This window comes from Orcinus orca, chromosome 2, assembly GCF_937001465.1.
Source record: "Orcinus orca chromosome 2, mOrcOrc1.1, whole genome shotgun sequence".
Classification (NCBI taxonomy): domain Eukaryota; kingdom Metazoa; phylum Chordata; class Mammalia; order Artiodactyla; family Delphinidae; genus Orcinus; species Orcinus orca.
Window position 1 is genome coordinate 186,389,090 of NC_064560.1, and position 18,609 is coordinate 186,407,698.

The 18,609-nt window shown below is 45.9% G+C and overlaps 1 protein-coding gene across 2 annotated transcripts in view; it reads right to left on the reverse strand.

Moving 5' to 3' along the window:
• Positions 1–10,515, reverse strand: part of KCNK10 (potassium two pore domain channel subfamily K member 10) — a 144,580-nt gene extending 134,065 nt beyond the window's left edge. The window contains exon 1 of one of the 2 annotated variants that reach the window (XM_004262311.3): positions 9,952–10,515. In XM_004262311.3, coding sequence (XP_004262359.1) covers positions 9,952–9,994 — 43 coding nt within the window. In that variant the 5' untranslated portion in view covers positions 9,995–10,515. Of the gene's footprint in view, positions 1–6,395; positions 6,912–9,951 lie in introns of those variants that run through there. The other variant, XM_049705280.1, reaches the window with a different exon arrangement.
• Positions 10,516–18,609: the final 8,094 nt, after the last annotated feature.

Here is an 18,609-nt window from a genome sequence, read left to right on the forward strand (position 1 = left end):
TGGAGCACAGGCTCCGGACGCTCAGGCTCAGCGGCCATGGCTCACGGGCCCAGCCGCTCTGCCACATGTGGGATCTTCCCGGACCGGGGCACGAACCCGCGTCCCCTGCATCGGCAGGCGGACTCCCAACCACTGCGCCACCAGGGAAGCCCTGGATTGTGTTTTTTTAATGCCTCTGATTTAAGATGATGCTCATATAGAGCCTGCTATGGACTGAATTGTGTCCCACATACCCACCCCCAAAAAATTCATATGTTGAAACCTAAACCCCAAACATAAGTGAAGTAGAGATAGGGCCTTTAGGAGGTAATTAACATTAAATGAGGTCATAATGGTAGGGTTCCCATTCAGTAGGGCTGGTGCCCTTTAAGAAGAGGAAGAAACATCAGAGTACACTCTCTCCATCATGTGAGGCAAGAAGATGGCCATTTGCAACCCAAGAAGAGAGCTCTCACCAGACACCAACCTTGCTAATACCATGGTCTTGGACTTCTAGTCTTCAAAACCGTGCGAAAATAAATTTCTGTTGTTTCAGCCACTCTGTCTGTGATATTTTGTTATGACAGTCTGGGCAGACTCCCAGAGAGCCAAAGTACAGATGTTTCAGAAACGGAGTGGAATAGTAAAGTCGACCTACCCAGTTCCAATTCCACCCAGTGATCGCTGGGATTGGCAAAAGGGTGATGAAACTCCCTTGGACACTGAAAAAGAACCGGAGCCAAATCTTGGCCCAGACAGTCTTTGGAACATCTTTCCTCTTTACTTTCTAGGATAATTGTGGTGATTTTGGCACATTATTAATCCCGTTTGGAAAGCTGATCTCCTGAAAGTTGGATATTAAATCAAAAGATTATTTTCTTTCCAGAAAATCTAAGCTATACAAATGTGTGTTTGGAAACACATTAATAAAGATAGCACTCAACTGAGCTTACAGGTTGAGCACGAGTCATATACACAAGAGAGCAAAATCTCTTTTTAACCAAGAGAGCAGAAGCGGGATCCAAGGGTCTTCAATGAACTCATGGGATAAAGCGCCGGCCAGTGAAAGTGCAACCTGAAGAAAACCACATCAGCTAAGGGCTCACTGATCAACCGAAAGCCTTCTTCCTCTAAATCACTCAGAGAAATCTCTGAAATACATTTTTGGATAGGAAAGAATGGGAGAGTGTGGAATGGACAAAAATCCTGGGAGGGAGGAAAGCTTGAGGAAAATTTCCTGGACGTAAGCATCAGAAGGCCTGGGTTGGCCCCAGCACTGCCTGTTGGCAGCCTTGGGCCCTCATATAAATCATTTACTTGTTCTATTCCCATCAGTAAATCTAAGAGCTCAATACTGACAAAAATAGGGTTATTTAAAGAACAAATGAGGGCTTCCCTGGTGGCGCAGTGGTTGAGAGTCCGCCTGCCGATGCAGGGGACACGGGTTTGTGCCCCTGTCCGGGAGGATCCCGCATGCCACGGAGCGGCTGGGCCCGTGAGCCATGGCCGCTGAGCCTGTGCTCCGCAACGGGAGAGGCCACAACAGTGAGAGGTCCGCGTACCGCAAAAAAAAATAAAGAACAAATGATATAATTTGTAAAAAGCGTTCTATAAACTGAAAGGTGATACACACATAAGATATAGGCCTCTCTGGAACTTTGCACTCAACTATGCACTAAAAATGCAGCTTTAAAAAAAAATCCAGCTCCAGCTCTAAGGCTTTGCTTCTTTCTTAAGTGGATTTAACTACCTAAAATGAGCTGCACACCAGTGACCAACATGCACCAAATTATGAACTGGACACCAACCGTATCTTTGTCAGGCTACATCTGCCCACCCACCTGCCCCCACCTCACCTCCATTCCTGGTGAGAAGGCAAACAGAAGGAAAACAGTCTGCTGGAGGCTCTGGAGAGCTGGGAGCTTGCAAGGAAGTGGGAATATCAGTGTCCTGTCCAACACCCCGTTAATTAGGGATATATTATCCTATTCTTATTTGTCCTTTGCCATTTGTAGCTTAAAAGAGTGCTGGAATTTCCATCATGCTCGAAGCCTTAGAGATCCTCTCTGATCCATCCTACATACATTCAGCAAAAGGTTATTGAGCATCCACTACGTGCCAGGCACTTGCCAGGGCCTGGGATTAAGACAGTGAACAGGACAGGGAACATTCGTGCTTGTTGGACTCATGCGCTAGCAAGTGAGGCTGGCACCAAAGGTGACACATGAGCAAGTAAGATGGTTTCAGATCATGACAAGTACCAGGAAGACAACTGAACAGGATACGTAAGAGAAAGCGATAGGGCTGGGGAACGAGAGGCGAGGCCTTCAGATGGGACAGGGAAGCCCTTGCTAACAAGGTGATATTTGAACTGAGATTTAAAGGATGGAAAAGAGCCAGCCACGCTAACATACATTTATAAGCAATGGAAAGTGCAAGTGCAAAGGCCCTGAGACAGGAACACGTCTGATCTATTTGAGGAACAAAAGGAAGCCAAATGGTCCAGAGGTCAGCTCAAGGGGGATGTTGAAGAGATAGGATCAAAGAGGCCATGTCAATGGCCTCCTTGCACATGGGAGGAAGGTTAAGCCCAGAGAGGCTAAGTGAGCAGCCCAAAGTCACACAGCTAATTATTGCTACAGCTTGTTTTAGAAACTAATTCTTTTGCCCCAAAATTGAGTTTTTTACACTATAATGATCTGCTTGCCTCAAGCTGTAGGGATATTGTTTGCTGATCTTACTGGTTTTTAAAAGCTTTTAACATACATCAAAGCAGATAGCCAATCCCAGTTTTCAGCAGAAGATCATCAACAAGTGATCCCAGTGATTTAAAACGCATATAAATCCTGCTATGAAAGCCAATACTTAGTGCCAACCTACTTTTGTGTAGGTCCTCCACAAACAGTCACTGTGTGTTAAAGGCTTAGCTTTACAAATATGGAGGAAGGCCATAGCTCACCAGAGAATAATCATTTTACACTTAGGTCTTATTTTTGCACCTAAACCTCTTAACAGTGCTTTGCTTAATTCACCCAAGTGCAATCAAAACCACTCTGTTCTCAAACCACCTTCATTTTGTGCTATTAAATTGTCAGGTAATAGGGCTATAAGCAAAACATCATAATTACAACTTCCTTCCAAAATCGGTGAGCACAGCCACCTGAAGGTGCAAGTCTGTCTGTTCATTCCAGAATTCTAAGGAACTGTCCCTCTTCTTTTCTATTATAATGCTAGGGTCTCCTTCATCTTTCCCTTGCTAAACACATTTGGTCTATGTAAACCCAAACTTCCAAAGAACAGACCCAATGTCTGTCCAGTAGCCAGTGACTACCCGCCCCCCAGAGGTAGATGCAGAGATAATATTTGGTTAGACAGGTTAATGGAGAAAGGAATGAGTGAGAAAGACTGATTTACTGCCTCACCCTTCTCTTCCTCTTCCCCCACCTCCTCCTCCTACTCTCTCTTATGCTCTTCCTCCTTGAAAGAAGCTTCTCCAGTCCCTGAGCTCTGGGAACCTCACCAGGCAGGAGCCAGAGGTGCAATAACATAAGGAACAGACAGGAAGAGTGTTTAAGGGCCCATATTTTAGTCTGACCCCACCACCCACTAGCTGTGTGGCCTCGGATAAGTTACTCAACCTCTCTGTTCCTCGATTCCCTCACCTCTAAAATTAGGATCATCTCTTCTGTCTATGATTAAGTAAAGAACATTAAATTAATCTTCTGGTTAAAGAATAATTAATAATACATAAGTTAATAAATAATTTAATTAATTCATTAATATATGTGCACCTAGTTCTGTGCTGGTGTGAGATATGGTACCCTCACTCCCCACTCTCTTCCTGCCTCCACCCCCTGGCTAGGAAAGACTACTGTCACCCACACCTCCAGGAACAATTGTGCCTCAAGTCAGAGCACACTACTAAAAGGCAGCTCAGTGGTGTCCTGATGGCAATCAAGGGTCAAACGGGGACAATAACACTGTGCCATCAGATAAGTACTGTGACAATAACTGTATGAAATTACGTACATCAAACACCTGGCATGCAATGATTGCTCACTGAATGCTGTGACTTTTATCGGGGTCTTTCCATTTTTAGCATCATCAATTGTGACTATAGACACTACTTGCATGCTTCTTCACTGTTTTAGGCTGTAAAATGTGGGATTCATCTGTGTTTATCACTGTGACATAAATAGATAGAATGATGATTATATAGAAATATATTTTAAAAGCCAAGGCAAGCTTCACAAAATCGGCCCCACAGCCCTCCCTATCAGAGCTCCTTGAAAATAACTGATCTGATATTTTAGACAACAGCCCACTTGACCCATCTCTTGGATGACTCAGAGACGTCTCCCACTCAACAGGTCCTGGGCTGAACTCCTGAGTTTTCCCTCAAGACTAGTCCTGCCCTGGCTCCCTTCCCAATCATTCCAACTACTCCACATCCACACCTGATTCACACAAAGCCTGTAGATTTTTGTACCCTCCCTCGCTCCCTACTCCATCCATTTTTCCATCTCCACAGCCACCACCATGGTCCACACTACTATTGTATCTGGTCCCTCACATCCACAAGAGCCACATGGCACTTGTTTTGAAACTCAGTTGAGATCATGTCGCTCCTCAGCTTGAAACACTCCAACCTCCCAATCCACAATTCCCCCCCCCCTACCTGCAACAACACAAGGCTTTGGGATCAGACCCTATGGATTCACCAGCCACACCTCAAAACACATGCTCTCTTGCTCTCTGCTCCAGCCATGGAAGCTTCCTTTCAGGTCCTCAAATATACATGCTCCCTCTGCCTCAGGGCCTTTGCACTTGCTGTTCCTTCTTCTGCAAGTTCCCATCTTCATTAGCCAATTAATCCCTACATATCCTCCAGGTCTCAGTACAAATATCTGACTATCTTCCCTGACTATCCGCCTCCCGTGGTTCTTGTCAGTCTCTTCCATCAGACACTTTCTTAAAGCCTTGATGCTCTTCTTCATGGAACATGTATAAACTTGTAATTATGCACTTCTGTGCAATGACTGATTTAGGTCTGTATCCCTCACTATAAATTCCAAGAAGGCAGAGCTTTTGTCTGTAGTATTCTGACTGTATTTCCTGTGCCTGGGACAGCACTTGGTTTGTAGTAGATACTCAATAAATATGTTTTGCAAGGATTCCTCCCCCCCCCAAAAAAAGAAAACAAACAGACAAAAAACAGGCACACTTCCATATTTCCAGAGATCTAGAGACAAAATAGAAGGTCTGGGTTGCACTTAACAGCCCTGGTTGTATTAACAGCACTGGTGTTAGAATAGGAAATGTCTCTTCACTCTGTCTTCAGTACCCAGTCAATTCCTAAGACATTTATTCAACAATGACTGGGTTTCCTCTTTTCCAGTCTGGAGAAAAGAAGAAATGCACTCATAAAAAACCACTAAACACACACACACACACACAGATACATACACATCAAATAAACAAATTTCAACCCCAATTCACACAGAGGCGTTGCCTCGCCCAACTCAGCCTTCAGATGAGCTAAGAGAAATGCTTGTCAAAGCATGACAAAAGCAAGAGCATTCTTGTCAAAACTGGACACGAGGTTTCAACTTGTTCTGTTCCCATAGTGATCACTCACGAGAAGCCTTAACATCTATATGCTAATTACAGACACCCTGGACAACCCTAGGCACACACAAATCTGTCTAAATCACTCCCTTTTGCGCCCAGGGGCCACTGTGCAACATTCATAAAAGCTTGTAAATGACCCTACTACTCGGGCGTGCTCCCCTCCCCGAGCCCTTACCTGCCCCACCCTTTTTGAAAACCACTCCCTCCTCCCCCTTCTACTCCCATCTGAGCCAACCTAGCTGCGTGGTTTGGTAATAAGATTGAGCGAAGATTTGGAAGGCCCCGTGGGCTTCATTATTCCGCATGCCCTAGAGAAGGGCCACCTCCAGGGGCTGTTGCTGCGGCTCCAAGCCCCACTTGCTGCCAGGAAAGCTTTCCCACTGAGGACACCCTGCCAGGCGGTACAGCTCCAGGTCCAGGGGGAGGCACCCCACCCATCTGCCAGAGACAAAGATCACCAGAAACAAAGGACATACACACACACAAAGTCAGAAGGAAATATCGACACTTGGTGCGATTTCAAGTCAAACACCCAGCTTGGTGTATCTTTAAACAGATTTTAAAACAATCCAGGAGGGACACTGATTATGTGATAATGACAGGCGCTATCTGGGCTTGGCACCCACGCTGCCTCCGCCCTCCTCCCACCCGCGCTGCAGTTCCCAGGCGAATTTTCCAGCCTCAGGACACAGGCCGCCAGGAGCAAGTGTGCTTCCAGTCAAGGAAGCGCGCACACGCCGGAGACAGAGGCAGGGCCCGGGCGGTCAAAAGTAAGAAATACCAACCTTTAGGATCCCAGTTCACCTGTTTTCTTGGAGTCTCGATTGGAAATTTCATTGCTCCGTTGCCCAGAAGGGGAGGAAATGAAAAGGATCGAAATAATAATAAAGTCCTCAAGCTTTATACGCCTCGGTACAGCAGTCCAACAAAACAATTTCCAAGGATGGGGGAGCCTTGGACTGGGTCGTGGAGGAACCCCAGAGAAAGACAAGTGGAAAAGATTTGGCTTAGGAGAGAACTGGAGACTGCTTGGGTGTTTGCACCGGTTGAGGGGTGGCCGGCAGCAGCCCCTCGGGTAAAAGGAAAAGTAAGACAAGCAAGCGGTGGATGGAGAGCGAGGCTTGGGAAGATGAAAGAGCCAAGCTGCTTCCCAAATGCGGCGCCGGCAGGTTGGGGGCCGAGCAGCCGGAGGGCCGGCGCGAGGGAGAAGCCCACCGCAGTGTCACTCCAGCCCCTGAAGGCGTGTGCTCACACACTCCCGCACACACACACACACACACACTCTCACACACTCGCCCGGGCGCGCGCTCGGGCGGGCACGTCAGCCTCGCTCGGCCGCGCAGAGCGCACAAGCCCCTCCCCGGCCGCGGCTCCTCGCCCCCGAGCGACGCCCCCAACTCCCCACCCAGCGAAAGCCATTGGACGTAGGGGTGGCGCGGCACCCGGGGAGCGCGCGGCGAAGACTACCCTCCCCGCGGCGAGCCTCAAAAGCCGCGCCACGCGGGAGGGCGCGGAGCGGGTAGAGGGGCCACGCTAAGGAGGCGCACTCGGCCACTAGCGCCCGGCTGTGGACTTGCCGGCGCGTCTGCTGGAGGTGGCGGGAGGCGGCGGGCGCGGCGGCCCGGAAGCCGCGGTGGGGCGGGGAGCCGGCGGCAAGCGCGCCGCTACTTACTGGCTAGAACAGCCGGCGGGCGGGCGGGCTTGGAAGCGGCCGCGGCGCGCTCCGCGGAGTTGCAGCCGGAGACACGCTTGGCTGCTTGGAAGGCGCTGCAGGAGGCGGAGGAAGGGCCGCGGCGGCCCCTCCGCATACCTCTGCCTCGAGGGAGACCTCCTGTCACCGCTTCCACCCTGGGCGCACCCCCACCTGCTTTTCTCACCTCATGTTTTCACTCCAGTCCTCTCCCGCGCCTGGTCCTCCCGCCAGCACGTCCCCAGCGCGCTCCGAGGAGGCCGGTGCCAGCCATGAGCCTTTTGTTCTGGGACCGCTCCGCGTCGGCCGCGCTCTCCCCGCCCCGGGAAGCTCGCTCCCCAGGCGCAGCCCGGTCCCTTCCCCAACCACCTGCCGACCGGTCGGGACCTCTGCTCGGAGGCCGGGGTGGAGGCTGGAGAGAGGCGCCGCCACCCCTGAGGACAGCGGAGTTGCCAAGACTTGGCGGCCCCGGGAGCCCGAGGGCCCGGCAGGGGCAGGTGCAAAGGAACCCCAGACATGTTCCCGGAAAGAAGCTAAACCTGGCGCATTCCCCCTTCCCCCACTCACACTGCCCGCTCCTGAAGCCGCACAGGGGCTTGCGGTGGGACCTCAGTGTCCAGAAGAACCTGGTTGTGGTGAGATGCTCTTGAATGGGCTACTAGAAGTACCAATAAAAATGTTTACAAATTACTTCGGATACCTAACGACAGAGACCTGCACAGAGTAGATGCTCAAGAAATGCTTGCTAAATGAACGCATGAAGCAGTGTTGGACAGGAAGTAGTTTAAGTTACTGTCCAGTCACTGTCCATTTTACGTATATCTTGAACCCCTTCTATGTGCCATCCCTGTGCTAGGTGCTGGCGATATGGCAAAGAGCCAGACTGACATGGACCTTGCCTCCATAGGGCTTACTGTCTAGTGCCATGAGGTCGGGTTAGATCATCGTTGCCTTCACTTAAGAAAGGGAAAGTGACTGTTCAGCCTATTCCCAAGCCTGCCTTCTATGGCCCTAACTGCCTACATGAGCATTTGCTCTCAGAATGCATGCCGCTCTATGGCACCTTGAGGCTTCGGGGGAGCCCTGTGTCAGCAGCATCTTTCTCATCATCCATCTCCCACTGTCACATCCAGGCTTCAGAGTTACACGGCAAGATCCACTGAGGTCCACTGTCATCTGTGAGAAGGGTTGGTAAGTGCTTTGTAACTGACCCTACAGGCTGCTGGGGAGTTCTCTGCAAATCCCGTCAGGCAAAACTGGTACTAATCTGATGGCACTATTCTGACTCGGACCTTTCGGCAGGTGCGGGTTTCCTAGGTGCTTCAAAGCTACCTTCTCTGGAACTCTGTTTCCACACTTTGCTCCTCTCTACTAGAAGGCTGAGAGGATGGATGAGACCTGGAAAGAAAACAAAGAATGACCGCTTCTCCAGCCATGCCCCCAGAGACACCAGTATATATGTAAATTCTGCTCCAAAACCCAAAGGAAGCTGCTTCCAAGCTCCTACGAAAGCCTTCAGAGTCTCACTCCTCCTCCACTGCTCACAGGCAGAAAGGTGCCAGCCCAGTCACTGCAACGCAACGTTATTACCTGCATCAGAGTCAGAGAGAGGTCTCCACAGAGAAAGGTACCCTCTCTTCTGAATCCTCTGAGGATGCGGAGGCAAGACTGACATCTATCAACTGCCCTTTCACCTTCTCATACGTCTCTCCATTCATCTTCCCTGTATGACATAGAGGAAGCTCCAACTGGCCTCATCTTGCAGATGAGAAGAGCGGGGCTCAGAGAGGTAAAGGAACACGCCCAGGGTCACAACACAGAGATTCAAACCCAAGTGAGCTCATCTGGTCCCTGGACCCATGAATCTGACCTTGAAGCAGTCACAGGGGTACTTTTGGGTAATGAAGATCTGAGTACAATATTTTCTAATACTTCAGATCCTCCTCCTTTGCAAAATGAATTGGACTAACTTAGTGCCCTGGGGTCTACATCGGGGAATTAGTTCACTGTCCAAGGCAAATTCCCATGGCATGAAATGCAGCTCAGGGTACATCATTCAGCCAATCAAGAAACATTTATTGAGCATCCCTTGTGTGCAAGACAGTTTGCAGGTTTTTGTCAGAAGTTATTTGGCCCCTGGAGAACCTTGCCCAGAAATGCATCAGCAGGATGATTATTGGGGGGCCAGGCGATTTGGAGCAGAATCAGGGGTCTGGAGTTCCTGATGACTTGCACTAGTCATCAGCTCTTAGGATCATCTCTCTGCTAAATCACTCCCCCCTTTCCCATCCCCAACCTCTGGGGCTTCCCTCACCTCCACTTTTTCTCCCTTCTCAGAATGTGGACAAAAACGAGTTTGTGGGGGAAAAAAATCTACCAAAATTAATTAATTACTTAATCCCAGCACCCCCTCCCCTAACGTGCCTGAAATCAAGCCCAACTCCTAAATTGCGTATTTGGAATGGACTTCGGGCCGGAGGATGGGTGAAAGGGAGGGTGGCTCGGGGGAGGATGTTCGGAAAGGGAGGGGGCAGGGAGGGGAGCCCCCTCCCAAGACAAACATCTTAGCACATTAACCCTTTGTGCTCCGCAATTCCCTTCCATCGCCTTCAGTTCTACCTCTTGGTTCTTACAGACTTGATTACACTTACCCCAAGAAGGAGGAAAGAAGTGGTCTGTGTAGAGAAAAAACATCCAAAACAGATGCCGCGCGGAGCGGTTCCCTCTCCTTCTGTGCCTCCGCAACTTTCATGGCTGTTGCTGCGGGAGGGTTAAGTCTGGTGGAAAGAGACCGCCTCGGGCTCCTGCGGCAGGAAAACAAAACATCCTGGCGCTAAGTCTCCCTGCACCCGCCGAGCCCCGCCAGTGGCCCCGGGCTGTCGGCCACCGCGTCCTGGGCGCATTCGGTGGTAAAGGGCGCCGCGTTCCTTGCCGGGGATGCGTTTCTGCGGGCCGCCCGGGTCTCTGCAGCTCAGAACCTGCAATAGTTGTGGCACCACTTTATTGAGTGCCGTCGAGCCCGGCGTGGAAGGGCTGAGGAAACCGGAAACCCCCAGTCATTTCCCGCGAGAGAAAGTTTCCCGCGAGTTGGTGGCTCCTTTACCCCCTCCCCACGCCGCAGCCCGGGGTGGGTGTGAGGGCGGACGGATGCTGCCTGGCACGTGGGGAGTCAGCCTCTCCGAATGACTGGCAAAGAACAGCTCTGCCAGGGGAGAGGTGAACACAGGATCGGGGTGAGGCAGGAGAAAGTCCGGGACAGCGAATCGCAGGGAGCGATGGAGCAGCTTGGGAAATCCTGCTTCGTGTTGGTTCGGCAAACAGAAGCGGGAGGAGGACAGATCTGATTAGAATCTACTTCGAATTCGTTAATCTGCCTTGGATTGTTTCCCTTTGGTTTCACCATTCCGCCTTGAGGTCCGGAAGAAAACCCAATCTTGTATGGTCTTTCTCAGTCCCAAGACACCTGCGAGTCCTCTTCTCAAAAGAACTGCAGAGAAATGTCCAGGTCATTTTTGTGAAAATATTCCCGCACACACACACACACCCTGTGTAGACTCAGTGGTAAAACTGATAGGATTATGCATTAAAGTTAAACTTCTCCTACCAGAAATGTTGTCTTTCCTCAGCGAAGTTTCCACTTTGTTCTCAGCATTTAATCATTCCTACATTTGTCTTCACGTCCCAACCAACATCTGCAAAAACACACCATTAAGAATATGTTGCTCTAATCTTAGGCTCTGCTTTTGCCTTGGAAAAGCTGGAGACACATCAACAACTAAAGGGCAAGGAATGGGGTGTCATGTATCATATCGCTCAATAATAAACTCTGTATGGGTAAATCCTGCTGATTTATTTGACTCAAACCTCTGATTGCGGATTAATGAAGACAACATAGTATGAACTCCAGAGAAGTTGTAATTAAAGCACCAGGCTGATGAACACACTTCATAACCAGGAACTACCTCTGCTTCCCTTGTAAGTTTCTCTACTTGGAAATCTTTTTTATTGAGATATAATTGATATATAACATTATATTAGTCAGGTGCACAACATAATGATTCTATATTGATTGGTATGTATTGTGAAAAGATTACCACAAGAAGTCTAGTTAACACCCACCACCACACATAGTTACAAAATTTTTTTCTTGTGATGAGAATTTTTAAGATATCTCTCTTAGCAACTTTTAAATATACAATACAGTATTGTTAACTATAGTCACCATGATGTATATTACATACCCAGGACTATTTTAAATTTTAAGAATATATTATTTAAGCTCCTATAAGGCATTGTGCCAAACATTTTACCAAAAATGTGCTGAGCTAGAATCCTGCTTATTATAAAACAAGTTTTAAGGTGATTCCCTCTCTCTGAATTAACGCCAAAGCATAATCCCAGGTAATTTCTTTAAAGAGATGGAGCTGGACTTTTTTTTGGTTTTCCCCTCAAATTTTTTTGAAAATGTTCAAACGCACATAAAAGTTATAGTTGTCTGATAAAAACCATAGTCTCGGTGTCCAGTGGGAATCCAATCAAAGATTTCATTTGGATGTTATTTCTACTTAGTGCATTTTATTCTAGAAAAGTCCATCCATCTTTTTTTTTTTTAATGACATTGATTTTTTTTTAAGAGTCTAAAGTCATTTGCTTTCTGGTAATGTTTAATGTCATGATGTAGTTAAAGATAAGTTGGGTCAAAGGGAAAAGCAAACAATTTCCTGACCACAGCAGGTCGTTAAAATAACTCAACAACTTCTAGTTGAACTCAGTGTCTCTGCCAATATCCATGGAATAGAAGGCAGCAATATCCCCGCTCACTCAAGTTTCTCCCCTAGACTCAGCCCTAGCCTTAGTCAAAGAAGTTCTATTTGTTTCTCATCCCCAGTAGGCCATGTTTCAGGGATGAATGAGTGTTTTCACACATCCACACAAAGTTGACAGGCACATATGGTGTTTTACTGAATTCAAAAACAAGAACACAGCAAGGTTACACACCATAGTGAATAATTTTCATGTCATTCTAGGAAGGTTTTAATGTGAATCAAAATTCAAGGCATGTGGAAGGCATGCATGCTTTCAAATAACCTGTTTATTTATGGGCGAGTCTTATTCCCAGAACCTTTAAGTTTGGCAAAGCGTTGAAAATCCTTTAGAAGGACCTACTGTCTCCAAATATTGACAGACGCTTCTCCCAAGAAGCCAATGAAAGGCCTGGGATAGTCTGACTGATGGAAAAAGTTTTGCTCAGTAGGGAATGGGACATAGTCTCAGGGTCCAGTGGGAATGTTTGAAATACATTCATTTCATTTTTGCTGCCTTTTCTTTTTTTTTTTTTCTGCAGTACACGGGCCTCTCACTGTTGCGGCCTCTCCCGTTGCAGAGCACAGGCTCCGGACGCGCAGGCTCAGCAGCCATGGCTCACGGGCCCAGCCGCTCCGCGGCATGTGGGATCTTCCCCGACCAGGGCACGAACCCGTGTCTCCTGCATCGGCAGGCGGACTCTCAACCACTGCACCACCGGGGAAGCCCTTTTGCTGCTTTTAAAGCAAGTACTTGTTTGGTTGAAAATGATTGGAACAAATGTAATGTTAGAACTTTCCTCTCCTACCACTATGTCATCTAAATGTTTGCTGAATCATAGAATCAGATTTGGAAGAGGTCATTTCAAGATACTTCCTAGTTCACCTTTCCACCTCTGAATAGGATTCCAATTTATATGACCATCCAAGATTTCTACATACAGCTAGTGAAAGCGATTCCAAATTCTGTATTGATAGGCTTCCCCCCAATTTAAGAAACTTTGGTGAGGTCAAATCTTTTCTTACTTCCAATCAAAATCTCTCCCTTCCTTAAGTTTTTCAATAAGTGAGGATGAAGAGCAGAAAGACCCTTGCAATAACTTTTATCTATTAGAGATTAAATTGTGCAACAGCCTCTTCTTCATGTCAAGTAATTTTTTTCACCCCTTTACCAAGACATTCAAGCCTTTGGCCAACTCATACTTTTCTTAAAAACATCTTTTTCACTACAAGTGTCAGAAAAGAAAATCAAAATCTCTCTAAGCCTTCCTGAGTTTCCCCAGCTATAAAATAGGCATAAGTAATGAGTACAAAGTATTTGGCCAACTGACACCAATCCTTTTCAGTAGGAAGTACAACTAAGCAAGTGAATTGTGCCAAATTTCATTCAGTTTCTTTATCTATAAAATGGGACACTAAGTATCTGGCTAGTTCCACCTACAAGGTCACTTAAGGGGATAATAAATGTGAAAGTGCTTTGTAAAATGTGCAGGGAGTCACAGATATAAGGGATCATTGTTACGATTACTGGTTCCATAAGGTTTTTCTTACGCTATGCCAGGCCCATAGCAAGCACTTTTTAAGATCACCCCATTTATTTCTCATAACAATCCTAGAAGATGGGTACTCTTATCATCATGATTTCATTTAAAACAATGCCTGACATGTATTAGGTACTTAAATATTTGTTGAGGAGGAAATTGGAACTTGGAGGGTCTAGTGGCTTATCCAAGTAACATGGCTAGTTGAAGATGGAAGTAGAAATCAAAGCAGGCCCCCACCCATCTCTAAGTCAAAGTACCATTCCTTATGCAGAGCTAGTTACATAGTTATTTTGATCTCTGGGGTAGAGTCAGTTCCACTTGAAATTGCAGCTGAAACTGTCTCTACCTTCCCACCCCCAATCCCCCAACGCCCCCACTCCCGCTCCTTAGCATCTCCCCACCTTCTGGGTCCCTTACATTCTTCACCCTATCAAAGTGTGCTCTCTTTGCTCTCTGAAAGAGCTAATGAATGTTCTTCCCATCCCAGAACTATTTGCATTTTAACAGCAGGTGAACCTTTAAGCCAAAGTAGTGAATATGAATCTTAGATCATTAGCATCATCAAACAAATAAATGAAGTGTTGGAGCGGAGGTGAGCAGGGAGGGAGGTGGGAAAGCCTTTGTTATGTCCCTGAAGTTACACCAAATGCATGGCCACCTTAAAGTATTTAGTCGGATAAGCAGTCTTGTTGGTATTACTTGGACTTTGCTAGGTCTTACCCAGTTCTCCACAACCACACGATGTTGGCTGGGCTGCTCTACTCTTTCAGTGGTCGATTAATAATGCTGATTATAGAAAAGAGGATCTCTGTCCAGTTTATGCAGTACTACTATATGTAGACTCTGATAATATGTCATTTAAAATAGCTCTCTAATGTTACTGACACACACTGAAATATTGACCCACTTGGACCTCAGAAATAATTAATGATATGCACCACTCTTTTCGTCAGGAATCAAAGTTAAGCTGACAACTAATTTCTAGGAGTCTTATTGTATCTCTTATGGAAGATCATTCTGTCTCATTTATTTGCAGAAATGGGGCATTATTTTTCAAGAAGAGGTTCCAAAGAGCTGTATCATCAGGTTCCAAAAAGTTGTAAGTGACCATAACGTTTAGTTAGAAAGAATGGAACGTTTTTAGAAAACCACCATCAATTATTACCCCACTATCCATCACACCATTGTAAAGTCTTGGCTCGTCTGAACTTACTAAGTTAAATCTGCCCCCAGCAGCATCCTGGAAGAGTCAAATATTACATTTGCTGGTATATAAACAAGGTCACTTCAAGTCTAGATGGACACCGCTATCCTACCTGGTAATTAGCCTATATAAACAAGGTCCCTACTAACTTATATGGCAGCTAGAGAAAGGTACTCCCTCCAGTGGAAAAAGCACCATGGCATTGGCTTGATTTTCAGACAGTACCTTTGTTCAAGCCAGAAGACACTCCTTGGGAGTACAGGATGAGGGTTGGGGAAGACATACTGATACCAGGAAGCCTGGTAGTGTATCCAGAACTTGGAATGGATTTCAGCCCCCACTCACCCATCAGCCTCGTGCCCATATGCAGTGCAGAAACCACACAACTGTATGCTCTTGCCCTCTATATAAGATACATAGATGGATACAGTGAGCAGGGTTCCAATTACTCAAGATCAATTTTTGGGAAAAACAATTTAAGTACTTTGTCACACATGAATTAAAATTAACTTTAGATTAGTTTGGTAGGAGAAAATGTATCATTATGTTTATCATTAGACATTTTCATTTTCAGCTTCTCTTGTTTGCCTTATTTGTCTCAGTTTGTAGAAGACCAAAATATAGCTCTGCAACATCGTAACCATGTTCTTTCTTGAAATACATAAAATTAAGTTTGAACTTAATATTGGAGTGATGCCTCCGTTGCTTTTGAGCCATGAATAATGGAAATAATAAATTTAATTCTAAAATATCAGGGAGGAAGATCCACACTCTACCTCTGACCAGCTGGGTAACTTGTTATCTTATTGGGAAAGCTACTGAGATGATGTGAAGTTCTTACACTTACAGTGATGTTTTGCTTTCCTCTACTCTCTCCCTAGAAGATAGCATCATCTCTTACTTTCTTCTTTGGTGCCAAGACTTTTATTTGTAATACAGACACATTGGTTATAGAGATTGTTTCTGGCAAATAGAATTTTAGAAGCTGACTTCAGAGAGCTCATCTATTAATTTTTTTTTTTTTTTTTTTTTTTTTTTTGGCTGTGTTCGGTCTTTGTTGCTGCGCAGACTTTCTCTACTTGCAGCGAGTGGGGGCTACTCTTCCTTCTCATTGCAGTGGCTTCTCTTGTTGTGGAGCTCGGACTCTAGGCGCGCGGGCTTCAGCAGTTGTGGCACGCGGGTCCAGTAGTGTTGTGGCTCATGGGGTCTAGAGCACAGGCTCAGTAGTTGTGTTGCATGGACTTAGTTGCTCCGCGGCATGTGGGATCTTCCTGGATGAGGGCTTGAACCCGTGTCCCCTGCATTGGCAGGCAGATTCTTAATCACTGTGCCACCAGGGAAGTCCCTCATCTATTAAATTTTATATTCAAAAGAGGGTAACAAGGAGTTAGTGCATTTATCCATTCTTCTGCTCTTTCCCCATGGAAAGCTACAGATCCTTATAATGGATCTGATATTCTCAGTGATTCCAGTCCATCAAACAGAGATGCAGTTGCTTTAGAAATTTTGAGCTTATTCCAGTGAGAAAGCTGAATCATAGAATGTAATCAATATTCCAAAGAAGATATACAGATTGCCAACAAACACATGAAAGGATGCTCAACATAACTAATCATTAGAGAAATGCAAATCAAAACTACAATGAGGTATCACCTCACACCAGTCAGAATGGCCATCATCAAAAAATCTACAAACAATAAATGCTCAGAGGGTGTGGAGAAAAGGGAACCCTCTCGCACTGTTAGTGGGAATGTAAATTGATACAGCCACTATGGAGAACAGTATGGAGGTTCCCTAAAAAACTAAAAATAGAACTACCGTATGACCCAGCAATCCCACTACTGGGCATATACCCTGAGAAAACCATAATTCAAAAAGAGTCACGTACCACAATGTTCATTGCGGCTCTATTTACAATAACCAGGACATGGAAGTGACCAAAGTGTCCATCGACAGATGAATGGATAAAGAAGATGTGGCACAGATATACAATGGAATATTACTCAGCCATAAAAAGAAATGAAATTGAGTTATTTGTAGTGAGGTGGATGGACCTAGAGTCTGTCATACAGAGTGAAGTAAGTCAGAAAGAGAAAAACAAATACTGTATGCTAACACATATATATGGAATCTACAAAAAAAAAAAAAAGTTTCTGAAGAACCTAGGGGCAGGACAGGAATAAAGACACAGATGTAGAGAATGGACTTGAGGACACGGGGAGGGGGAAGGGTAAGCTAGGACGAAGTGAGAGAGTGGCATGGACATATATACACTACCAAATGTAAAATAGATAGCTAGTGGGAAGCAGCTTCCATAGCACAGGGAGATCAGTCAGTGCTTTGTGACCACCTAGAGGTGTGGGATAGGGAGGGTGGGAGGGAGATGCAAGAGGGAGGAGATATGGGGATATATGTATATGTATAGCTGATTCACTTCGTAATAAAACAGAAACTAACACACCGTTGTAAAGCAATTATACTCCAATAAGATGTTAAAAAAGAATAATAATAGAAGGGATTTTAGAGATCATGTGGTGAGAGCTTTCCAACTCACCAGGTGACATGAAGCAGATCCCATGGTCCAACGGCTGCTTCTTGAGATCCTGTTTCGGTGGGTCTAAGGACTGGGGATTTATCTCTTTAATAAGAGCCCCTGGTGACTCTTTCATACAAAATCTGGGAATCTCTGACATCCTGGAACGCTTTGTTTTACAGATATGGTGATGAGGTCCTGAGAGGTAAGGTGACTTTCCGAGGCCAAACAGCTAGTCCATGATAGAGTCAGGACAGGAACAGAAATCTCCTGAGTGGCCTCAAGTGGCCTCATAAAATGGCCTAATGTATTTGACTGAACACTTCAACCATGGAGGGGGTTGGGGATTGTGAAAAGAAAAGTTTCATATCTGAAATTTCAGTTATCCAGAACTCCTCATTTCAGAAGCATTCTGGTTAATCAAGCACGTATGACACCTTTGTCCTTTACTTGGTGAACACATTTCTCCAACCTTTTCTTTGACTGGTCCCATATGCTTCATATGGTTTACGGGCCTCCCTTCATATAGGTAACCTTGGACTATCAACACCTGTGTCTTCTTCTTGCCTCTTGGTCAGTAGTCTTCTTCTTAAAACTTTTATCAAACCAGGCATGTGTCCCTTGACTCACAATTCCTCCCCATACCATTCACTTTATCATCCTTTCATTTTTACTGCCCAATTTCTCTAGTTTTCTGTGTCTCACTCTAGTGCATGCTTGTTTATATAAGTACTAAGTTTCATATATGAGACAACTGTCATAAAGTGGAAAGTCCACCGTGATGGAGAGCAGAGCCACTCATTTCTAGTCCCCTCTGTCACTAGTAAGCTGTATGACCTTGAGCAATTCACTTAGCCTTTCTGAGCCTCTGTTGTTCAATGAAAGGGTTAAACTCTGAGCTTCTGAGTCCTTTCTTTCTACATGTCTGCTCCATCTCTTTAAGAAAGGAAGGAACCATCTTTTCTCAATTTATTTTTCTCTCCGCACTGAGCCTATTTCATAAGACTACCTAAAGTGCTCAGTCACTCAATAAATACTGACACTTCCTCCCTTGGTCCAGTTTGACTTTTCTTCTCCTGTCACAGAGTGGTGCATGAGCCACATATATGACCACAGCTGACCTTTGTTTTTGTCAAAGACTAGATTTTTTTTGTAAATGGTACAAACTGTGTGTCTTTCCATTGTCACCCTTCCTTCCCGTGAAATGGCACATCCCGTTCCTTGGC